The following is a 24,579-nucleotide window of genomic DNA, read 5'->3' on the forward strand; positions in this document are numbered from 1 at the left end:
ATCAGCCCACAATCACCTTTCAAACAAGCATCTCCTGCAAAATTCCTTCAAAGATTAAAATGACACTAGTACAACCACGTGAAGGCTTCATCAAACCTGTGAGCTCAGAAGTGACTAAAAATGAGCCAGTTTTCCCAGGACGCCATAAATGTAACAAATCTTCGAGCAGCCAGAAATTAACTCAATGGGATTTTACAACTAAAACACAGTAAAACAAGACCTAAGGTCTTAAAACCTGTAAATTTTTAGGCTCATTTGAACATTGAAAATACAGCGTGAAGAAGAGAAGCACATGCTTCCATTCTCACACCCTGATTGCATTAGCTGGGTGACAAAAGGAGTAGGTGCCAGAGCTGCCCAGGAGAGGTTCACAGGAGAATATTCCTTGGGAAATGGGCCTTCCTTCATCAAAAGATGAAGTGGCACTGAGCAGATGGAGCTCTATGGACTGCACTTTACCTATGTGTATCCTGCTCTGTGGAAGTGACACAGTAAAGTTTTTGGATTTAATTATCTGAACTGACAACATTATGAAGATACAAGGTAAATAATGAGAAAAGGTTAAGCCTGCAGTCATTATGCATAAACAGTAATAATATTATACTACAGAAACTGAAGCCCAGATTTAATAAAACCCATTCTGAATTCCCGTCTTTAATTTGCACGAATATGAAATACATTACATTTGGGAGATAAAACTAAGACATATGATTCATTTACACTAGAACTAGCATCTTAGAATAAGAATTCTTATTTTTTAATTGACATGTAAATCAAACAGCATATGGGTCTTTCACATAGGCAGTACTGTTTTTCCCCTTACCCAAGATTAAAAAGTAATCAAGCAACTGTTTTCCTGCATGTCAACTTCATTAACTACATTTTACATTTTTAGACATACTGAAACATTAACTCTGTTTATAAGCTTTTTGTAATGAAGAGAGACCTTACTGAAATTTATGCATGAATCTTATTTTCCATAGAAGAGTAGAAAAGTTGACTTTTCCTTTCCTAATTAAGGAAACAGTAGGAAAACAAATTAATTCAGTGTCATTGTATGATTATGGGGTATAAATGAAGCTTGATCAAAACTAAGACCTACATATTTGGGTATTAATTACTTACTGATTTTTCTTGGACAAAACCAGACTATACATATGAAAGCACTCATTCTCTTTAAGGAATAGTTATTTGAAAAATTCCACAGGAAAGAAAATACCAACTTCTCTCCTTAGCAAGACAACACTGAAGCATGTATTCACCATCCTCCTCTCAGGAAGAAGAAATTTCAAGTCACCTCAATGATTCAAAGAGTGTATAAGGATGGGAAAACTTGAAGGAGAACTTCAGGTGAGCTTGCCATGTTAAGTGAATCACCTTTTCAAAATGCTGCTGCAGATGACACTCCATGTGAGCTCTTGCTGCCGTTTTCTCTCCTGGCACATCTGCAGGGAATTTTCGAGTGCCAATTTCTTCTTCAGCTTCAGCTCCCAGGAAAACCCTCTCATCAAAGTCACCCACAGTCAGAACATACTCTTCATACTCTTTATTCAGTGCTTTGCTGAAAGAGAAGCCCAGATTTGATACAAAAGGTTTAACTGCTGAAGAAACAAAGAAGGTGGCCCAGGGATCACAGGTACAACCCCAAATCAACGCAGGGTCAGAGTTTCATGCTCTGGATAGCAATGCTACTCCCACCTCCCTGAGCAACCTGCCCCTAGTCATCCCTACCTGCCCTTGGACCCAAAATCTCTCTAGGATCACTGCTATGAATCACTCTTCCACCAGCATTTGGATTAGTAGGAAGAGGGGAAAACCAATTTTGCTTTCATGCCAGTTGTGAATAAACCAGTCTGGAAGTGCTCAGCTGGTCAGAGGTTAAATCTGTGCACACACAGAGCAACCAAGAAAAACTGCACCCTTCTTGCTCTGCTGGATTTCCGGGTTTGCCACTCTGTAGTCCATAACCCTCCTAATGGTGCAGAGGAGGGGAAAGTGAGGAGTTACCTGCCTGGGTTTAATTTCTAAGACCACCACTGACATGTGAGACCAAACAAATCCTTCATTTTCTTTATTCCAGCAAACACAACTGCAAAAAAGGAATGTTTAATCCCACCACGGTTGCAAAGCTTTAAACATATCCTTGGGAAGTAGAATGGAACTTTTGGATGAAAATCAGAAATGGCTTGCATCAATAATCCTGCCTGCAGCTGGGCCAGGAATGCAGTTCCAGCATATATAATAATGGAATTAAACAATGTATTCATGACACAAGCAACTCGGTGATTCCACAGGAAACCTAACTGTATCAGATGCTCAGCTGGCCCATGTCTTTTAGGAAAAAGTAAAGGTCTGTGGAAAGTCAGACCAAAAAAAACCCAGAGAGGCTTACAAGCATCTTTGAGACATCAGACTACTTGCAAAAGAACAGGGAGTACTATATAATTCCATCTGATAGTGTTACTGAAGGAATACTATTAATTTTAAAGTATGCTTTAAAATTAAATTAAATTTAAATAAAATTTAAAATTAAAGAAATGCTAAGAGAAATTCAATGTTCAATGATAAAAGAAATGAGTTTATATCTAAATTGAGGTGTTATCTACATTGCTAAGTCAATTTAGTCTTTGCACAAAATTCCCAAAGCAAGGCAACAAGTTAAAAGCTCACAAACAAAAGGCAAAAACAAATTAATAGGTATTTTTAAAAAATACTGAAAAATAACAACCAACAAGGATTTTTTTATAGTTTGTATTTAAAGCAGCTTTCAGAGGTGAATTCAAAGTTTCTGAAACAACTACATTTGCCTCCTAGAGAAATTGTTCACCTCTCTTTTGTGGTTTTGCAACTGTTGTTTCCTTTTCTTTTGAGTCCATCTGCCACATCAACAGATTCATACACTCAATTAGAGATAGAGAAATAAATTTAGAGACTTCCTTACTTGGGCATAGTATGTGTCTAGAAACACATGTGATCTTGAGGGACAAGGTTATGATTTGCTTTACATTATTCAAAGGTTACAGTTGCCAGAAAATCAGAGCAAGCACCAAAAAAACTGACATCAAGAAAGAATCTCTGCAGCTTGAACCCCTGACGTTGGCCACACCTTGCATCTAGAAAGTGTTTCAGCCAGAGAGCAGTTTTGATGGTCAAATAATCAAAACCCATTAGATACGGCAAGACAAAGGACTAGGAAAATTGAGATTTGGTACACAAAGGCCTCTGCTTTAGACATTAACCAATCTCTATGATTAAGAACAAAATCTGTAACTTACCTATTTTCAGTAAAGTTGCAAAGATCCAACAGACAATCTCCTTTTAAGATCTAAGAATAAAAAGCAGAAATATCTTAGATAATAAAATCAGAACTGTTTCAAGTGCGAGGGCATGATGGTTTTAGTAAAAAAGGAAAGGAGATTTAGGTGCATAACTGGACTTTTTTTTTTTTTTTTTGCCTAGACCAAAGGGCTACAGCGCCATTACCAAGACAGAGTACGAAGCCCAGCTGCATCCAAGCTCCAGACAAATTCAGTGCTCAGAGCCAGCCCTGCAATGTAACATCTGTTCACTGCCAGGTTAGGGGCTGACTTGAGGAGCAACTACAAAGAAGCTTCCACAGAGCTTGGAAAACATTTCCAGGATCAGAACTAGACAAGACAATTTGTAGATCTGCAACCTTAACCTCTCCTTCCAAAACATTTTGCTCAACTTCAAGACAAGCAGCAGGACCCGCACTTCCATGACAGACATCCCCTACAATTATTTCACAAGATCACTTTTTTCTTGCCTGAAGAAAACACCATCCTTCATGACTCAGTTTCACACTGCCAAGAAAGGAAAGCAAAGATTCTTCACTGACATAAAAAGCTGACACAGAGGAGACCTTACAGCACACAGCATTAAAACTGTGAGGGAGTTCTACTCCTGCTAAAATACAAAGAAAACCAGAGCCAGCCTGAGTTCCTTTGCTCATTTCCTTTGCTCTCCCCTGTGGAACCTGCAGGACTTAAATGGTCTTGAGACTACCATATGTTCATAAAACTCATGAGATGTACCTTCCTATCAAACAGCTTTGCAATGTATGGTTTGAAGTAGTGCTCCTTTATGCCTTTCGCTTCCACAAGGAGCCCGTCATGCAGCTCGCAGAGCATGGCAATGATGCAGGGAGGATCCTCAGAGGCTTTGATCTCCAGAGTGTGGAATTCCACTGGTAAGCCTGGGAACCAGGAGGAGGGGGAAGACAACCAACCTTCAACTTCATTTCAAATGAGCCAAGAGAACAAAGCACAGTTGATTATAAATAATCTGTCCCCACCATACCTTTAAATGATGGATTTAGCAAATCTCTTCTGTTTGGACACAAGAGGGCATTGGCAAAAATCAGGTCCAAGCAGCACAGAAGTAAATGATAGGAATTTACTAAATCATCTCCAATCATACGGAAATTACCTTTAAGAGACAGCACATCATGTCAAGCAACACAACAGAAGTTCACAGCTGGGACTGTATACAAACCATGCGGGCGAAGCAAGCAGCCTACCCTTAGTGTACACAAAGAGAGTCCAGCAGAAGTTGAAGAGATCTTTGACGCTGCATGGCACCCGCCTGTCAACGAGAAAAATGGGGGGAGAAGTTACTCATCAGTTTCAGTGCAACAAGGTCGGTCAACCGCTCTTCATTCTAGGATGAAGAGAGAAGTGCAAACAGAGACACAGGTAATAGAAGCTCCTAATACAATTCGGGCTGAAAATGTGATGATTGGATTGGTTAAAGACTTTGCCAAAATGCAAAATACTAGTAGAATAACAGCCTGTCTGCCAATACCAATGGCAGCAGGGGACCCAATAAGTTGGGGAATTATAACATCAAATTTACCTGATATAAAAGGGAACAAAACAGTTAGATGTAAACAAGCGCCAGAGTCAAGGATTGTGCTTAAAGAATACTGGAAGATAACAGAAAGAGCTTATATGAAAACCCTGAGGAAAAAGGACTGTAAGTTAAGTCATGGACAGGTGGGAAAACCGGTAGAATGCGGGTTAAGGATGAAGACCTTGCAAAGTGGGAATGCTGGTTACCACACTATCAAAAGGTTAAAGAGAATGCTACAGAGAGTACTGTGGTATGGAGGTGTGAAGAAAAGGAATGGAAAGGCCTAGAGCCCTGGGACAGTGCATGGTCTGTAAGTATACTCCAGAAATTTCAATATATGGCAAGCACTCCCTGGTGCATCAAATGGAAAGGCCCTGAGAATGACACAGACTCAGCAGTAACGAATACTGAAACTAGCAGTAGAAGGGAAGCAAATAAAGTAGATTGGTGGGCATGTGATAAGATTTATGGCTGCACTTCCAATGACCTGGAAATAAAACAATGGTCACCACTGGCAGTAGTCTTACAAATTGGTTGTGGTTGCAGAGGGATCAGGCATAAACAAGGTAAGATAGAATCTAGGATTGTGGCGGGATGTAGCAGGAGTACAGTCCAGAGTCTGGGGCAATTTGTTTGGGCAACAAGTGATGGTAGATGGATGACACACCTGCCGGTGGATGGGGAAGTAAAAGAAATTACCATGGGTCTCCCTGTTTTATGTCCCATTTGGAAAAGGTCCCCATTTAATGGGAGCCATGAGCTCCTGCAAATCAGAACAAAGCGGGATGTCCCAGATAGTGAAGATCAAGATGATACCTGGCAGGAACCCTCTAGTGGAGTAAAGCTTGGGTGAGCCCTGGAGTCTTTGTTTGGTCCTGTTGCAAACTATCAAAATAGGGAAATGTTATATAGGCTCACAGGTCAGGTAGATAGACTAGTCAGAGTTATGAGAGAAGGATTCAGAGAACTCAATATGCAATTACAAGCCACAACAAAAATGACCTTACAAAATCGATTGGCTCTAGACATGCTACTTTTAAAAGAGCATGGAGTGTGTGGATATTTAAAAGGACAAATTGACCACTGCTGCGTCCACATCCCAAATGTAACTGCAGATGTAGAATATGATATTAGTCAAATAAAACATATAGAACATGAGGTACAAGAGGAGCAAGAGGATTTAGCTACTACTTGGTTAGACAAAATCTTTAACAAGTTGGGATGGAATGTGAGTTCATGGGTAAAATCTATCCTTGAGAATTTGATCATTTTACTAATCATATTTCTAGTGATTTGGTTAGCTTTTAGAATCCTGAAGAGAGAAATACAGAAAAGGACATCCTGGAACAGAACAATAATGAAGACACTGACACGAGACAAGACCCCATATCCAGCGTCTGCAATCCATAACAACTTCCACCATGGGGCCCATGTCAACCACGGATTTGAAGACGAACATCCAGTATAGACACAGAAGATGAATGGACTGTAATTCTGTGAAAGCATTTGCATAGTAGAATGAAAATACTTTAAAAGGGGGAATGATAGCATAGGGTTAAATTGATTTCTGAAATAGCAAGGGCCCGAGAACGGGGATCGGCTCCACTTGTAACCAGGATGTTATTCCATGCCATTGCTTTAACTAAATGAAGTATAAAGCATAAGTTTGCACAGGTTGGGGGGGGGGGGGGGGGGGGGGCGGAGAGAAAGGGGGAGCCCTGGTAGAATGCACAGGCTCTAAAAAGAATAAAGTTAGGTCAGGAGGATCTGTACCGATATAATCATTAGTATGACGCATGCTAGAATTGTCAATTATAATATCAGTTTGGTAATTAAATATCATTATTTTCTCCAACCAGAATCTTGAGCAAGAATCACACAGACCATTGTTCCTTGGGATAGAATCAATGGAACAATGGGGTTTAATGATTAACATGAATCCTTATGTAACAAGAAAGGTATAAAATTGTATTCATTTTAGCACATTGGTGAGCCGAAATTTTGGGTCGTCCAAACTGGACGCTCGGCTCTCAGAGCTCTGAAATAAAGCACCGCATACAATTTTGCGATTGTGTATTCTTCCCTCGGCTAACACCAGGAAGCCAAACCTTGTTCTACAGTACAAATTTCATTCCATTTCCCTCCTCAAAACAACAGCTGGAGCTGCTTAGTTCCACACTAAGGCACAGTCTAAGATATGTCCTGAGTTCAGATCTCACTGCCTGAGAGACAGCGCCCAGTCTGGTTCCACAGAGTGTCCTGCACACCTCCACAAGTTCCCAACCCTGCTCCCAAGCCAAAGGCTGCCTCTGGCCTTTGACCCTGCCATGCTATTCTGCTGGTGTCACACCTCCCACAGAACCCTCCTGCAGCCACAGATGGGGAAGTGACAAAGGCTATCTATATTCCAGTGATGGTTTTTCCAAAATATTTTACTAAAGCATCAGCCATCCCTTCAGAACACGTTTGTACTACAGCTCAGCTGCTGACTCCTGTTTGGAGCAGAATCCTGTTTATGAGCACATGGTAGTCTGAAGACCATGGAGCTGGAAGACCAAGGAAGACATGACTCAGCCCACAGAGCAGCCAAAGCCATGGTGGCATCAACCAATACTGCTCTGAGAAAGGAACACGAACGCAGCACCTCCCCCTACACTCTGCCTGTGGATGTGGAGCTACACTGGAGCATTGTACCAGAACAATTATCCCCCCCTCCATCCAGAGAACCCACATGAACTGACAAAAACACTTTGCAGATCCACAGCTTGGTTACCTCAGACCCAAGGTTACATTCTCACCACAAAGCTGTCACAGGAAGTATGGAGAAGCTCCTTTCAGTAAGGCAGACATTCCGTGTGTGTGTGCAAGATGACACCACACGTTCCCAAATTTGTCATAAAAATGAGCACATCAGTTATAACTTCCTCCCATTTGGTGTTCACACTCATCTGGCAAATACCTGACAGTGTGGAGGTCACAGGGATGTGACAGCCCCCGAGCAGAGTGATCATGGTGCCAGCATTGTCCCAAGACAAAACACTCCTGTGCTACTTCAGCCCTTTCTGCTAAACGTTTAAAGTGTTGATGTCACTGTGTCTTGGAGCTAATCCACCTCATGGTACCTCTGCCCCCACACCCTGACATTCCCACTGTGGGACTGTTCTTCTGTTACAGCGGCTGGATGCGAAGCCCAGATGACATGAGCTGCACCCACCGAGGTCAGGAGTGGTTCTGCATTCACTGCATTTCAGAGTCAAAGAGACACCATCGCTTTGGAAATTAATTTTCATAAATTCACACTGGGTATAACTCTTTCCAGGGAAAAGTTACATCAAATCTAAAAAATACCTTTGTTTCCTGCTTCGATGCGGTTTGGAAGTTTCTTCATCAGGGTTTTGAAATATATCAAAAAATATTGGTTCAAATTTTTTGAAAATCACGGTTGACACTTCAAAATTTCTCTCCAGTCTCTCAACTCGTTCTCGGAATTCCTGAGGCAGGTTTGACATGTCCATCCACTTCTTCATCTTGCTAAAAAATTGAATTAAACTTCAAAGAAAAAAGAAAAGTCTGCTTTGAGCTTATTTTTAACTAACTTCCATTCTAAAACATTAAAATGCCAAAATATAACATAGTTACTCCTTTAATGACTGATAAGATTACTATTTCTTTTACAATACATATATCCAGTTTAAAAATTATTTTTATATGATTCCCAAACTGTATATGTTATCAGCTTTTTATCAGTCTGGGGTTTCTCCTTGACCCTCTTTAAGGCATGGGAACATTAATTCGATGTGGAGGCTGCCAGCATGGCTGTGTAGAGCAGGGTAGTGGTGGACAGCAAAGTGCAGGTGCTGCTCTGTGTGTGTTGAGGTGGAGGCAGGACAGGCAACAAAACAAGCCAAGAATGGTTACCTGTCAAAGTTACCTGCACAAAAACCTGTCAGCTGGGGATGTAAATAACTGACAACCCCTCCAGCAGCTCAGCGGGAAGCGGGTCGTTAAATGGTACGAGCAACATTCCGGCACCGTGTTTCCAGGTCAGAGCCACAGCGATAGGGGAGCAGAATGTGAGTTCTGTGATCACCAGTGCCGTGTTGCCAGAAAAACCAGCAGCTGCCAGCACTCCGTCGGGATTTGGCCTGAATCCTGAGTCAGACACACGTTGTACCGGGATGGCACGCGCCGAGGTGTTTGTGGTCAAATTAACTACAGAGAGAAACCACTGGCGTGTGCAGAACAGCTGCTAGCCCGACACAGGGGGTTTCCCAAAGGCTTGACGTTGGAAATTACGTATTTGCATCTAATTTCCATCTGTAATAAAAGCGAATTTATTGCTTTTACCCTGCCGCGGCTGGCAGCGCTGGGAGCGAAGGAGCGGCACCTGGATTAGCGGCTTTGGCAGAGCAGGGCAGGGCACTCCCGGCGCTGAGCGCTCAGCTCCGGCAGGGGCCGACCCAGCGGGCGGGACGCTCACCTGAGGCGTGCGGAGCGCAGGATGCGGGTCAGGGAGACGCCGTTCCCCTCCATCGGGCTGCTTCCCACGGTGGGCACGCGGCTCCGGCGGCAGGCGACGTACAGCGCGCAGACCAGCCAGTGCAGCGCTTCGCCCTGCGGGCAGGGGCGCCGCGGTCACCGGGGCAGCGCAGCGCCCCGCGGGCTCGGCCGGGGTGGGACCGCGCCCGCCCCCGCCCGCCCGGCCCCGCCCCGCCCGGCCCCGCTCACCTCCAGGCTGTAGGTGCCCCGCAGCGCCGTGAAGTCGCGCAGCGCCTCGGCCGCGCTCGCCGCGTCCAGATTGAGCTCCCGGCAGAGCCGCTCGACGGCGGCGCCGGGATCGGCGGCCCCCGGGCGGGACATGGCGGCGGAGCGCGCGCCAAAAGCGCCGGAAGGGCGGGGCCGCTTCCGCCGTGGGGGAGGGGGCGGGGCGGGAACGCGCGCGGGGGGCGCGGCGGTCGCGGTCACCCGCGGTCACCTGTCTGCAAGTGGACGCTCGGTGGTGGTGGATGCTCGTGGCCCATTTCCGCGCACGGCTCCGGGAGGCCACGGCAGGATCGGCTTTTCCTCGGCCGCCGTCCCGCAGCGCCCTGGGCCACACGTGGGTGCAGCATCTTCTCGGCGGCCTCCGCGTCCCGCCCACGCCCCCCTGCAGGGCCGGGGAGCCGCCCGCCCGCACTCCCAGGCCGCGGCCGCGCTCCCCGGCACTCGTGGCACGGTCTCGCCTCTATCCCGGTCGAGGCGGGTGGCTCAGAGCGTTTCTAGGTGCCGGTTCCGCTGGAACAGGCGCCGACGGACGGAGCCCCCTTGGGAGCACTACATGTCCGTCAGGTGGCCGTGGGGACACCGCCCGACCCCGCGGGCAGGGGAGCGGCTCCTGCACCTCTGAAAGGGGCTCTAGTCACGCAGCATCATCCGCAGCGCTGTTTCGGGGATAGGAAACAGGGCTCTGAACCCGCCTGTCACTGGAGGATACCTGAAGCACCTCCCTTGTGCTTGGAGGGCGGGGGACGAACACACGGAGCACGCCCGGGGCGGGCGTAGCGGATCCCCTTCCCCGGTACCTGCGGTGATGCGAGGATGCTCAGAGGCGCGTTCAGGACCCGGCACCGCCGCACTCGCTCATTCGGCAGCCCCGGCCCGACCTCCGGCCCCACTCACAAATTCCGGGGTTGGTTTTCTTGAAAATGCCTTTTTGCAAAGCGCAGAGATCAGTTCGTGGGATCTGCAGGCTGGTGAGGCTGGGCCCTCACCGAGAATCACCGAGGTCAGCTCCATGCTTTCCAAAATGTTACTTTCTATAAAACCCGCCTTAATCCAACATCTAATTCTGTTTGGAAAAAGATTTGCCATAAGAGCATGGAAAACTGCCTGTCATGAGCAGACAGGAAATGTGCTTCATTTGGAGTAATGAGGCTATGGGTCTCACAGGCTTATTTATTCCTTCTGGATCAGAGATGTATCTTCCTCAAAAAGCTTTGTTTTTTGTGCATCTCTTCCTCTATCAGAAATCTCAGTCCTTTTCTGGAGGGGGAAAAAATCACTGTGAGGTCTTCCTTTAAAATTTTGTTTTCCCAAAGAGTACAGGCAATTCCTGTACAATGTCTTCCTCTGCTATAGCACAGCCAACTGAAAAACTTGACAACCAATGTTTGGCAGGAGCCCAGAGAGAGGAGAGGCTGGAGCATCTGCCATGGCTCTCACTCCCTTCATCTGCTCCTGCAACAGGTCCAGCACATTGCTATTTCTTGAAACCCTCTGAAGGCTCACGCTGGGCTTGCCTGAGCTGCATTCAGGCAGGCTGGGACTGAGTTCCAAGTTAAACCAGTAATGCCACATTGGGATGTGACCACTGGCAGACCACTGGCAAATGGAGCCAGGTAGTGGTGCTGTATGGAGTTGTTAATGAATTAAAATCCCACTGGAGGGAGGACAAAGCCACATGGGGAGTGGGACTGATCTTCTGCTGGGCTGAAGCTCTAGCATTGTTTTATACCTTTTGAGGTGAAATTTTGATTCTTCAGGAATTAGTGCCACATATGGCACTGCATTGATGGTCTCCAGCCACTCCTGAGAGCACCATGAAACAACCAGCATCCCAAGAAGCCACATGGGAGGGTGAGAATTATGTTCCTGGGCTTTTTGTCCAAATGTACAAAGCACATTGTGCAGATTGATGGGAAGGAGATTGAGAGAGAACCTGGCTTTCTCTTCCCTCCACTTTCCTAGAGCTGCTGCTCTGCAGGTGGCTGGGCTGACTCCTTTCCTGGCAGCACTGCCCGTCTGTCCAGTGCCCATGGCTGAGCTTGGGTGCCATGGGCAGCTGTGCACTGCCACATGGAGTGTGAGGCATTTGGGCACTTTACCTGTAGTAGTGCCTGGAAACTGCTTTGAGGTTGTAAAATGTGAGGAGATTCCTGATCTCATGACTTAGCCCATGCTCCAGAGCCCTGGGGCCCAAGTGGCTCCCGAAGAGGCGAGGAGCAAAACTGCACTGAAAAGCTCAAGTTTTATTCAATGCAAACCATATGTCATTAGAGAAATTGCCTTCTGCTCACTGCTGACCAAGATTTCCAACCCCAAATCCTTTCTTGTAATTGTCAAGAGCCTAGAGTGGGGACATCTGCACTTGGGGTAGGTAAAGCTCCCCCAGCCATGGCTCAGTGCCAAGGAAAATTCTTCCTTTTTGTGACCATAATGGGAATTAGAGATCCTGTCTAAATGTGTGATGAGACTTCCCTGTGTCCTATCAGATGAAAACCAGGCAGGGACAGCAGCGGGGATGTGCAGCTGTGCCTGTTTTAGTATCTCACAGTCTGAGAAGGGGCACCTGTATCCTCTAAAACATTACAGGAAGCAAGCTGTGCCTATGGTGCCAGTCCTCCACCACATCCACTCACTGCCACCAGCAGATAGCACACTTTGTCTGAAGAGACAGACACTACAGGCACCACTGATGTGACAGCCCAAAACCAGCACATGCTCCTCCGTGGCCCTCCTCCTGCAGATTCTGCCAGCAAATATCCTGCGTTATGAATGCTGAGGTGGCAGGCTACAGCATGTGAAGCCAGAATTTAAAGGGAGACTCGAACGAGAAATTCATAGTTCATGGTACCATTTTGCCAGTCTTTTCTGCTGGGTCCTTTAATCTTTTTCTTCCCCAAAGCAGCAACAAAATACCAGGACAAGGTGCTTACATAGGGCAGGTGGAGCAGTAAAAGCACTGGCTTTACTCTCTGTGTTTCTTTTCCTGGGTCTTTGAAGAATGGAGCTGCTCCTGCACATCATTCCGATGAAATACTGATGAATGCCTACTTTGCTAAAAGCCTGAGATCCTTACACAGAGATTTAGGACAAGCATTTCACAAAACTTGGAGGCACTGAACACACAGAGAGTGGAGCCCCGCAATGCCAGTACCCCATCTGCTGGGAAGGGCTGTGCAAGTGCCAAGGGGTGTAACTGCTTGGGCAGTGGGGGTGTGTCTGATGACTGTGGAGGTCTCTGGGCTTCCACCCACCCTCACAGAAAAAGCAGGTCAGCAGAGAGCCCTTGTGCATCTTCTGTGCTTAAACTGGCCCTGGAGCTTGGGCTGCTCCTGGCATCTTGCAACCCACGTGGGACATAAGTTCCCCCACGCAGGCAAGTTCACCCCAGGGTGCTGTGAGAGCTGCAAGTTCAGCCCCTCACAGCAAGCAGCCCAACTCAGAGTAACACACAGGACACCAGGAGCAAGCCTAGAGCAGCGACCAGGCCATTGTTTTCAAGAGCTTCTCAATGAATTTATGCTGAGAAAAAGGCAAGTCACGTTTATCACTGAGTCAGGTGAATTAAACATTCACATATATTTGCTGAAAAAAATTATATACATCTGTAGCAAGGCTCTCCCAAGTCTGAAAGATAAGCATCATCTAGTCACTAAATTAAAAAAATAAAAATCTGACTTTTAAATCTTTTTCTTTTTATCCATGTTCAAGAGCACAGACAGTTTATTTTGTTAGCACATTTGGTGAAGGATGTATGTGTGTGAATAGCCATGAAAACTGGTGAAAATTTGGCGTTTGTTTGGGATATAATGGAAAAGAAGCAGCCAGTTAACGCCTTACAGTCTAAATAATCCACAGAGTATATCGGGTTGCAAAAGGGTCACAAAGTAGCAAAGAGAAGCCTAAACACCCAGAGACTAGCATACATGTTTGCTAAGGAAGAACAAGGTATAGAGCATGCTGGCTAATTAAATAAATTTCACTTTAAACCCTGTTCCTTATGCATGTAACCCTGGAAAAACCATCCCATAACAAGAAATGGACTCGGAAGAGATTTCTGTATCCATTCACAGTAAGGCTTTGAAGATATATGAAGTTTTATAGCATTTGTATTTTAAGGATTTAGGGCAAGTACATGTTCTTCCACTGAATAAAAACAAAGTTAGTACTTAAAAGGTTCAAAAATATATCAATCGTGACTTTTTTTTTTTTACATAAATAAATTATATTGATTTTGGATTTAACAGCTGAAAAAACCCTTTCTGCTTCCACTGGAGGCAAAAACTGAACAAAATGTTAGTTAAATAGAGATAGCAGCATTTCTAAGAAATCTGTCGATAGTGATACAGTATCTATGCTACAAGAACGTTATTAAATAGAACACAATTATTAGGGGGGAGAAGGATTGCATTATGATTGGCTACATACTTAAAAAAAATTCATCCAATCCAGTAAGCTGGGAATAAATTCTGTGAAAATATAAACCAACTGTTTTTTTGACCACGGGTAACAGACTTCTTTGAGATGCTAATTTTAACATGTACATAATTTATAATCCCAAATGTATAAAAGACAATGACAAAAAGCATCATAAATAAATAATGCAAACTGAAATAGTTATGTCAAAACATTTGGACCATCTGATAAATTAGCAAAACTGCAACAGAAAAAAAAAAAAAAGTAAAAAATACAGTAAATTGTGACAACCAAGTGTGAAACTGATGAGTAGCACACTCCAACTCCCTCCCAGCCTGCCCTTCACTCACCACTGCACCACTGTGGCTTTATTCAATTCTCAGACCACAAGCTGCAAGTAAGAACAACCCCAAGTGAAAGAAAAATTAAAAGAGTGAGGGGAAGGAGAAATCCGAAGAGTTGCCTTGTGGAGGAGTCTCAGTACTGGAGCAGGGAGCTGGCTCCAGAGCTGGAGCAGGGGGCTGGCAGTATTAAAACTCATCCATTTGAAATGCAGATGAAATCATTTGGAGGACTGGAAATACTGTTCAACAGCAAATGGAATGGGAAGAAGCCAAAGTCATCTCTTCACAGTCCACCACTAGAAAGTAAGAAGCTCAGGCTCTGAAAGTCTCAAGGGTCCTTCTCAGAGGACTCCCCAAGGAGGGAAGCTGGCTTACAGCCTTCTCCACATCTGCCGAAAGAACGTTGCTTCTGCAGTAAGGAGTGGGAAATATAAAAACTCAGAAAGCCTCAGTGTTCATATAAGAGCATTAAAATCAGTGTGGTCTGTTCACAGCTGGAAAAAAATACCTTTAAAGCACCTGTAATGCCATAGCTGAGAACTAACGCCAGAGAAGGAGAACTGAAGACAAGCAGAATGATGAAGGAACTGGTTGCTACAGATACAGTAACCCCAGAAAAGTCATGCAAGTGTGCAAAACCTTTCCAGCTCAAGCTGGAAAGTTCTCGTAACTACCAAGGAAAGGGCAACTAAACTCCACGTAACATAAAACCAAACATTGGTTTTAAAAAATACAAAAGAATGTCTACATCGTTTTTTCACTCTGCAGTTTGTCTCCAAACCTTTGAGGTGGGGGTGATCAAGAAATTATATCACTACCAGTTATGCTTTTCCTTTCAAAGAAATGAATATATGCATTTTCAATCGTTAGTTATATACTTCTGTCTATACTACTATTCTAGTAACCATGATAAAATAGGGAAATACTTTAAATCAAAAATACACATTAGCACTTACTATAGCTGTGCTTTTAGCCCATATATAGGCTTTTTTGTTCAGTGACAGAAATACCCTTGTCTGTGTGTTAGACCAAGAGATAAACACTTTTCTTTTGCTATTGTTTTTTTGCTGCTTTTTCTTCTCAAAGGAGTGAGCAATTTGCGGGGGGGTGACCAAGTACTTGATTTGCTATTGGCGGCTGGGATGATCAACTGGAAAAACAGAATGAGAATTCAGTGCCTCCCATACTAGCTAGACAACACTGTTTATCTAATAAAGTGGCAAGACCCTGCAACTATTAACATGTAGTATTGTCACCAGTTTTTTATGACAGGGGAATTAGGTAGATAATATTACTCATGGAAACACAGGTTTATGAAGGTGGAGCGGGGTGAAAGGGGAAGTAACAAAGAGTTTATGGGATAAGAAACTCACAAGCCACAATCTTTTTGTGTTTTTCTTTCAATGAAACAAAAGTTCTAATCGGTATTGTGAGCTGCTTGGCGCTCCTCCTCTGCTGGTCCATCCTGCTCCTTCTCTGCCACCGCTGATGGGCTCTGCTCCACACAGTTTTGACTGTTTGCAGCTTCTTTTTCCAGCAGTGAGACAGTTTCTGGCTCTGGATTTGCCAATTCTCCTTTCACTTTCTTCCTCTTCCGCTTCTGGCTCTCCAGGTTTGCTGCCTCTGAATGCCTGGTTTGCTGGATGCCAGGCAGCGCCATGCCGATGCCAGGGGAAAGAAACATGGAGGGATAGATCAGTCCAGGAGACATCCCTGGGATAAGAAATGGGTTAAAAGCTACAGGACTACTGGTAGTTATTGCAGATTCTGTCTGATTAGAAAATGAACTAGGACCAGGCTTATCTTCAGCAAGAGGTTCTTTTTTCCCATCCTGGCTGCCCTGCTTCTCCTCATTGCCTTTCTCAGGGCTGGTGGTGCCACCTTTCGTTGTGCTTGTTAATGAAGTTGGAGCAGTTGCGGTGCAAGTTGTCGTCATTGGGGAGTTGAGGAGTCCTCCCACACCAAACATTTGGGGTACGGTCGCCATGCCTGGTAGCATCATGGGCAACATGCTCAGGGTGCTTTTCACATCCTCACCAGCAGGCACTGCTGCAAATCCAGCAGGAAACCCGACCAGCCCAGTCAGAGGGATCCCTTGCATATTTCTCATGTTCTGAAGTCCCACTAGATCCATCCCAGCAATTAGTCCGTTCATGAACAATGGTCCCATTCCAGAAGAAGAATCTGCTACAACACCAGGGCCTTTAAGGAGTTCACTCCGGGGCCTCCTCCCTCTCCGGCGTGGCCCAGTGTCCCGGAGCACAGGCTCAGTGAGGATGCGATTGAATTTGTTTTCGGGTAAGTAGCCCTGAAAATGAGACATAACAGAGAACACTCGACAGTTACTACTGCAGCAAAGGGAATCTGGCTTGTCTGTGCCCACATCTGCATTCCAGATGGTGTTGGCACAGAAATATTTGCCTACATGATATGGAATTTGAGAGGTACACACAACTTTTCCCCAAGGGATGCTGCCAAATGCAAAAGATCCTTGCTCTGCTCTGGCAGGATCCTGCACTCTGAAATGCTAGGGAGAGGAGGAGGAAGCATGTTTTTACCCTGTTTTTCACCCCAGCCCTCAGCACCAGCTGCTCACAACGCAAGAAGCAGCAGGGCAGTGTGGTATCAGCTGCCCACTCAGCTCCCTACCCAGCTGTAATTGTGCCTTCAGCAACAGGTGAAAAAAATCCTCTGAGATGGGAAGGGCCAAATTTTCAATGCTCTGCAGGACAGCAAAGCTCATGGGATGACACAGAGAGTGGGCATGCTGTCTGAGGCATTCCTGGTCAGAGCTTCACGGACATGCCAGGGAGCATTCAGAAAGCTCGTCTAACAGAAGAGACATGGGACAAAATCCAGCAGCCAGAAGTGGGTGAGACCACCTGGTAACAGAGCAGTGTGGGGGGATCCACAGCACAGCTTAACACTCCCTTTTTCAGCATCCTCAACAGAGACATTTAAACATTTCCCTTTGTAGTTCCCTTGGGTTTCAATATCACCACTCTTTGAACCATTTCTAATAATAAATTTAGGTAGGAAAAGTATTTCCTGTTGACACCTGTAGTGCAGAAACATTAATTAGATGTGCCTGGCAGTCTGCTCAGCACACCACCTGCCCAAGGACGGAGAACCTTCTGGGAGCATCTCCCACTGGCATGTGGGAGAAGCTACATGGGGTCACGACTGCCCCAGGGCTCTGTGGGGCTCTGTGGGGCAGCCCCAGCTCCTGCTGGCCTGAGTGCCCGGAACAGCTGGTCATCCTTCTGCATCCCTCCTCTACCAGGATGGGTATGCATTCGCCAAAAACTCAGTGTCGATGGGGTGGGAATGATCATGGGATGCAGCCACTGGAGCAGGGCACAGGAGAGGTGCCCAGACAGTGCCAGGCACACAGTAGTTTCTGTGGCAAAGAGACTGCCTCCTCAAATCAGGGAAATGAAGAGCTGTCAGCTCGCCCAGGGCTGGCTGCCTGGATGGGACCCTGACGCCGGCTTGGACATGGAGTTGTTTGCTGAGCAATGGGGACAGACCATGCCAAATCTCCAGCGCTAAGGAAAAACCAAGTTGAGAGCAATACAAACCTCTAAGCCAACAGATTCGCCCTCCAGCCCCCTCTGCAAGGGTGTCACACAAACCACTGCAGCCCAAAACCAGGCAGTAGGTGAGAGCGACTGTAGGGAGAAGTCTGGATCAGGCCAGCCCGTGCGGTGGGGCGGGGCAGGGCGATCTGACAGTGCTGTGTGTGCCGGAGGGGAGAGTGCTCCTTCTCCACAGGTTCTGCCACACCGGGACAGGGACTGGTGGATGGACAGGGTGGATTAATGTGGCACAGGAGGCTCCGTCCTGCCCCTCTCCCTACCTGTGCCTGACCCTTCAGGCCTGGTGACCTGTGGGGCCTTTGGTGAGTCCGCGGCTGCACAGGCAGAGTTCACAGGAGCTGATGAGAAGTGGCAACTAGAGGTGTTTTTGAAAATTTGACCCATGAGATTGTTTTGTCCACACCCTGCCGTCCAGCTCCTAGGGCATTCCTCTTGCTCCTGCTACCCTAAGCATCCCAAGGCTCTCCAGCCAGGCATGCTGAGCCCTACTCCCGGGGCACTGCCCCCTCTCTCTGTGGGCTGACAGTGCCAAGGCCCAACCTCCCACTCTGACCCAGTGCTGCAGCCATCCCCTCCCATACGCCCAGCCCAGGGCCTGCCTTGCAGCTCCCAGATCCTCACTGGAGAAAGGTTGTGGGGATGGGGAGGGGAAAAGAAAAGATGACATGATACAGATTTCTCCAAAAGCTCTAACTTACTGAAAGCTTAACAATGTCAGCCCAGTCAGCTGCAACAGCATACTCCAAGTTTGCATCAAGCCACCTTGGCAATTCCTTCAATGCTGGTGCCGTGGCTCCCCCTAACTATAAAACACAGCAGAAGGATGACCTCTATTGCAGAGAGAGTTATGTAAAATAATACAAAAAATATGATTACACTTCCCATAGCTTCTTGCTTTGGGCTGCAGTTTAGCTGGGGTGGAGGCTCTTGCCTGGCTATGCTTGCCTTTCTGCAGGATTTGGTGTGTGCCTGCTGCCCCCAGACAAACAGCTCAGGAAGAAAAGGCAGGTTCAGCCTCTGTGGCCCAGCCCATCACCCTCCCAAGTACCAGTGACAGGGACAGAGCTTCTGCTAAAGCCATATTTAGAACTGGCAAAGTCCCCAGTTCACCCAGGAAAGGTCAGCATGGGGCAACAAAGGGGAACACAGATGTGGCTGAAACAACCTTTCTGCCTCACTCTTTAGTTTTGCTTTTAGATGTGATTATGTCACATCACTTTCTGACCTTCTACAGTCCTGGGTGTGTTTAACAACTGTATTTTGGTGCAAAGTACTCCTGAACAGCTTCTTGTTCAGAGGGGTGAACATCAGTGCCCTGGAGATTAAACTGCAGACAAGTAAATCCAAGATCCTTGCTCAGAAAGCAAGAAAAAGCCCTTCCAACCCTCAACTTTCTACAAGTCCAGCAGTGGGATGGGTGCTGGTGTGCTCTGGCCCATACCTCATAAGGAGGAACAAACCAAAGGTATTTGCATGGCAATGTTACAATTTGTGGCATATTGCAATGAACTCAAGGGGAACAATCAAACCCAGGACTGGAAGCACATGACAGGGCTGTGCTGAGTGTGGCTCTAAAGCCAAAGGCTGTATCCCATTGCCACTGAGGGGTCTGTGCCCCCTGGCAAGGATCGACACTCCCACATCCCTTACTTCACACAGTCACTTATTTCACAGGTCTGTATGTCCCTGGGCACACATGTCACAGGATAATGTAGATCAGAGACCTATTCCAGACTTTTGTCTCATCCACAGACTTCTCTGGATTAAATCTCCCCACAGGTGAGCTCAAGGTCTGCTAAGCATTTTGGGACACTGAGGGCAGAGCACAGAACAGGCCTTTGCTTACCCGCCGTCCGGTACCCTTATGTACCACCGGCACCCGCTCCTCTCCCGTCAGAGAGCTAATGTCCAGTTTGTTTGGGTCCTTGCAGCGCTGCCTCCTCTGCTTGGGCTTGTCTGAAAAATTCTGGAGTGCAAACAAGACAACATTAATGAGACTAGGTGGCTTAATGAGCCTGGCTGGCTACAAGCCCTGCAGGAGAGCAGCATGGATGGGCTCCCAAGGGACAGGGAATCCCTGCAGGAGGGGGCAGGAGCAGCACCAGTAGCACAAACTGGTCCCTGACACAGGACCAGCTCTCAAATGAGCAAAATAGATTTTTGTAGATAGAAAGGGGTCTCCAGTGTACCCCACTTAGAGTGCTATAGCCCTTTCTAACTCCTGTCCACTCCTGACACTGCAGGTTCTTACACATGCATATCCTGTAAACAGGACACTACATAGAGCCAGTAAAGAGAGAACGGGTCTATGTGTGCCACTTGTGTCACTCTCATACAGCCACCTCCTTCTCACCAGCTCAGCAGTGCTGTGTTTCCTTCCTCTTTTAGCTGTTTTCACCACAGAGATGCTGCATCATGTTTCTTTGGGATCAGAGCCCTCTGGAACCGCAACCTACCAAGTTACAGCCAAGTCACTGGACACCTACTGCATGCACCAAGCCCCACACTGTTGATGTGCCTGCAGGGATGGAGCATTATAATCAACAACTTGGATAGCACACATTCCTTAGAGTTAGAAAAAGACCCTGAGCAGTTCATCCTTTGAATTGAGCTGCTGCAGTACCCAAAGCCTCTCTCAATTCATCCTACCTGGAGAAAAGAGATAATTCAGGGCTGGCCTGAGGCACTGGGGGCTTGCTTTACCAGAAGGCATGGTCAGACTTGGCAAGCTCCAGTACCTCCCTGGAAGGCAAGGGTGCTGGGAAGGAGTGGGAAGGCACTTCCACACCTGCTCCTGCAAGTGCTCTGGGCACACAGCTGCATGTGTCTCTGAAATTTGAAAAGCAAAGGCCATCCTGCTGAGCAAAACTTGGGCTCCTCACCTCTCATCTCTAGCAAGCTTGAAAATGCTAATGTCTTGCCTGTACTCCAAGTTCCAGGAAATCCCTGCCTCAGACACATGATCCTCCAGGACCAAAACACAGTCTTTTCTGTTTTACCACATTTCTTCCTGCTCTGTTTCATGGCCTGTGCTCTGCCTACCACATGGTCTAACAGGCTGAATAAGATCAAACCTGTAGCAAACCAACCTGTGAAACCAAGAGGTGGAGGTTTATGAGACAGCATGAAGAATTAGACAGACTGTGCACCTCACTCTGAGCCATTTCTTTCTGAGATCCATGGCCACACGGCCACAGCCTGTCAGCCTCCAACACAGCCTCTTTGGTCTGGCTCTTAAAGAGAGCAGGTTTCCTCTTGCCTGGTAACCTTTAGTAAAACAGCACTGCCTAAAATGACCCCAAGTGAAAAAGAACAACATAGACAGACCTTGAGCACCTCAAATCCATTTTCTCATTCTATCCCCATCCCTCCCTGCCACTTCTGGAAGACATTGTGCATTGGGCAGATGGATGCACTGCAGCTGGAGAACCAGTGGGCAACAGGGCTCAGCTCCTGGAGGATGCCAGAGAGGTGCATGCCCAGGGAGTGCTGAGGATACTGACAGTCCCCCATTTGGGAATGTTTGTGTTCTGGGGGAAAGGAGAAGAGTTCTCCAGCAGCAAGTGCTTTTTGTTGCTGTACAGGGGAACAGTGCTCACCTCTTAAACATGTCATGAATCCCTGAGCAGCCCCAATGAACACCACAAACCATGTTACAAGAAAAAACCCAACACAAAGGGCAACACACAAGGCAGGTGTGCGGACACACACACACACACACACACACACACACACACACACACACACACACACACACACACACGTGCCACTGAAGGCCACTCTTACTGTGCCAAAGCTTGGAACATCAAGTGTGTAGTCAGACTGCTGTCGGAGCCAGTCAAGGAGACTCTTATTTGGGACAGCCTTCTCTTGGCTGCCTGCAGCTGGGACTGGCTGTGGAGCTGAGGTAGCAGCAACCGGCCCATCAGGGAGGGGACTGTTCTGAGGGGGCTGCGGCTGGTCTTCCTGAACATCCTGCCGTGGAAGGAGGAGCAGGGAGAGTGCATCAGCAGTGTGCAGTGATGCATGTGCACCCCAAGAAGCACAGCTCCCAAAGTAGGTCATCTGCTCCCATCACAGAGACTAATCCACATACTCCCAGTGCCTCTTCCTTAAAACACCACCCACCACATTACATTTCCACTCCATCCTCAGCACTGGTGGTAGGGAGGGCAGAGAGAGCTGGGAGATGCTTCTGAACACACAAGAAAACACTCTGAACATTAGGAAGACCAACTTCCCCTCAGATCACTCCTTAAAGTGGTCTAGGGGAACTGGTCTTGCTCCACTGAATGAATCCCAGGACAGAAGGAGAAAGGGTGCAGTAGGATCTTGTCTTCCTCACGTGGCTTAGACAATTCCTGAGGTGGGACAGCTGCTTTTGATAATACTTAGAAGGATTCAAACACTCCAGAGTGCTGTAAACCAGGGGGATAACTTCCCTTCCTCCCTGTAATAATCTGCTCCTGCCTGGTCCTGCACAAACCAAGCTGTTCTGCAGGAAGCTGAACAGTGTCATGGGCAGCAGAGCTTGGAGGGGACAGCTGGGCCATGAAACAAACTGTGCTGACTCCACTGGGTCCATGTGAAAGGGGGGAGCATCAACCCACCTGCAGCCTGTTTGGAAGAGGCCTCTCCTTCAAAAAGATGAGGTCCATCCCTTCAACATTTTTCCTCCTGCCCCGTCTCCTCCTCATGGCAGCATCATCTCTTCGGAGGCTGCCATTTACAATCTGTCCAGTGACAGGATGGATTAACCCTGCCTGTAGGATGCCAGACAAGTCCATGCCCAGGGAGCTCTGGAGGGCATTCACAGTCCCCAGTTTGGGCATGTTTGTGTTCAGTGGGAAAGGAGAGGAGTTCCCCGGGGACCCATCAGAGGTTCTGGACAAGTCCACTGCTGCCTCGCGCCAGCCGTTCAGCACAATGGGTGGATGGACATGGGCTGCTGCCAGCTGCTCCAGGCTCCTCTGTTTGGCATCTCTCTCCATCTCAAATTCATAGGGTCTCCTGTGCTTCCGCTCGTCTTTTGCAAAGGCAGGGCTCAGGAAACCTTCCTGTGTGTACCAAAGTCACAGAGGGTTACAGCTGCTGTTGCCCTGCCCAGGGACCACAGCTCCTCACACCAGCACTGAGCTAATCATCCCTGCCTCTCCAAGTAACCCTGAGAGATGTCCTCTCCCTGGGCATATCACATCTTTTTCCCTGTGTGGGGATGGTGCAGGAGCACCCTCGCAAACAGATATCCCAAGCTGTTATAACCAATGGCTGCTCTGCCAGCTGCTGGGGACCCAGGCCACCAGCTTCTGTCTATCCAATGTGACTGTTAAGGACTGGGGCACTGGGACTTGGGAGCTGAGGACTTGACAGAGCAGTACTCCTTGCACCCCTTCCTTTGGGATACCAATAGGATGCCCCTATGACCATGTCAGGTGCTCCAGCACTGACTCTGGAAGCACCTCTAGAGCCACAGAAGCTGTGGAGCTGCCAACAACAGCTGCCTTCCAAGGAGGGCAGCAGGGCGCTGAGGGGCACTCACCAGAAGCTATCACCAGGGGACCAAGTGGTGTAAGCCATGGATTATACACCCCAGCTGGCACTAAGGGGTCCCACTTGGGCAACTCCTGAGTACTTCAGAGTCCTGAGCCTGTCCCTGCCTAAGGGCCCCCCTCACCTTTTGTACCCGTGACATTAAGACCCCGTTATTGAAGTTGGGATCGGGGGCTTCTGACTCAGTAAAACTGCTCCTGCTGCCAGTGTTGCTGGCCATGGCTGGGGCTGTCAGCAGGCTCTGTGCCTCAAACTGCTGGCTGGAGGAAGGCCACTTGCCCTTCAGGATGGCGTGGCAGATGTTGTCAATGCGGTTGATGATCACACGGTCCTGCAAACAGAATTGGATGGTGGCAAGCTAAAACTGGAATGAATGACCTGTGTATGACAGCTCAGGATTAAAGTAAAGCCCACCCAGGGTAGTGCTGCTTTGAGGGGCAAGCATCTCCACAGTACAGGTTCTTGGGAAGAGCACCTTGGCCAGAGCATCCAATGGGGTGTGCAGAGGAGCAGGAGGCAGATCTGGAGCTGTGTGAGCCAGGGCTACCCAGGAACACTTCAATACAAACTGTGCTCCTTTTAACCTCACCTTAGGCCACTCAGAGAAGGAGTAAAGTGTCTTCTCCTGCAGCAGCTGGGCAATGGTCGGTGCCCGGGCATCCTGAAGATCATCAATCTCTCCGGGCAAGACAGAAGCAGAATTCTTGTTCTCTTCCTCCAAGTATTTCTCTGGACCATCTAAAAAACCAAGGGAAAATAGAGCCCACTACCACCCTGCCTTTCTTCTTGTCTAGAGGTGGGGAGCATCTCCTTACGCATTCCCACCCCAATGCCCAGCTGGCTCCACAAGGTTCCAAACAGTCCCTAAGAGTTTCCAAGGCAAGCAGCAGACTTGGATAAAGGCAGGCAGCCCAAGCTGCTTAGGAAGGAGCATCGCTCCCCTGAGCTGAGTTTGGGGGGCTTGAATTGCAGTAGCCCCCCATCCCTGACCATTCCCAGGTGGCCAAGAAAGAGGGCATATGCTTTTCCAAAGGGAG

The 24,579-nt window shown here is 47.4% G+C and overlaps 2 protein-coding genes across 11 annotated transcripts in view; both read right to left on the reverse strand.

Moving 5' to 3' along the window:
* The window catches only part of RBL1 (RB transcriptional corepressor like 1), a 28,941-nt gene extending 19,515 nt beyond the window's left edge, over nucleotides 1-9,426 (reverse strand). For 3 of the 4 annotated variants that reach the window (XM_083873140.1, XM_083873139.1, XM_083873142.1), the window contains exons 1-7: nucleotides 9,353-9,426; nucleotides 8,221-8,421; nucleotides 4,541-4,605; nucleotides 4,321-4,449; nucleotides 4,056-4,216; nucleotides 3,276-3,325; nucleotides 1,378-1,561 (exon numbers count right to left, since the gene is read on the reverse strand). In XM_083873140.1, the coding sequence (XP_083729266.1) occupies nucleotides 1,378-1,561; nucleotides 3,276-3,325; nucleotides 4,056-4,216; nucleotides 4,321-4,449; nucleotides 4,541-4,605; nucleotides 8,221-8,421; nucleotides 9,353-9,405 (843 nt within the window). In that variant the 5' untranslated portion in view covers nucleotides 9,406-9,426. Of the gene's footprint in view, nucleotides 1-1,377; nucleotides 1,562-3,275; nucleotides 3,326-4,055; nucleotides 4,217-4,320; nucleotides 4,450-4,540; nucleotides 4,606-6,243; nucleotides 6,250-8,220; nucleotides 8,422-9,352 lie in introns of those variants that run through there. The other variant, XM_083873141.1, reaches the window with a different exon arrangement.
* A 2,993-nt stretch (nucleotides 9,427-12,419) lies between these two features.
* The window catches only part of CHD6 (chromodomain helicase DNA binding protein 6), a 93,740-nt gene continuing 81,580 nt past the window's right edge, over nucleotides 12,420-24,579 (reverse strand). For 2 of the 7 annotated variants that reach the window (XM_083873039.1, XM_083873038.1), the window contains exons 31-37: nucleotides 24,132-24,280; nucleotides 23,667-23,873; nucleotides 22,603-23,049; nucleotides 21,779-21,967; nucleotides 19,839-19,958; nucleotides 18,691-18,795; nucleotides 12,420-16,701 (exon numbers count right to left, since the gene is read on the reverse strand). In XM_083873039.1, coding sequence (XP_083729165.1) covers nucleotides 15,811-16,701; nucleotides 18,691-18,795; nucleotides 19,839-19,958; nucleotides 21,779-21,967; nucleotides 22,603-23,049; nucleotides 23,667-23,873; nucleotides 24,132-24,280 — 2,108 coding nt within the window. In that variant the 3' untranslated portion in view covers nucleotides 12,420-15,810. The remainder of the gene's footprint in view (nucleotides 16,702-18,690; nucleotides 18,796-19,838; nucleotides 19,959-21,778; nucleotides 21,968-22,602; nucleotides 23,050-23,666; nucleotides 23,874-24,131; nucleotides 24,281-24,579) is intronic. The other 5 variants (XM_083873044.1, XM_083873040.1, XM_083873041.1 and 2 more) reach the window with 4 other exon arrangements.

This window comes from Zosterops lateralis (genome assembly GCF_965231275.1).
Source record: "Zosterops lateralis genome assembly, chromosome: 16".
Classification (NCBI taxonomy): Eukaryota; Metazoa; Chordata; class Aves; order Passeriformes; family Zosteropidae; genus Zosterops; species Zosterops lateralis.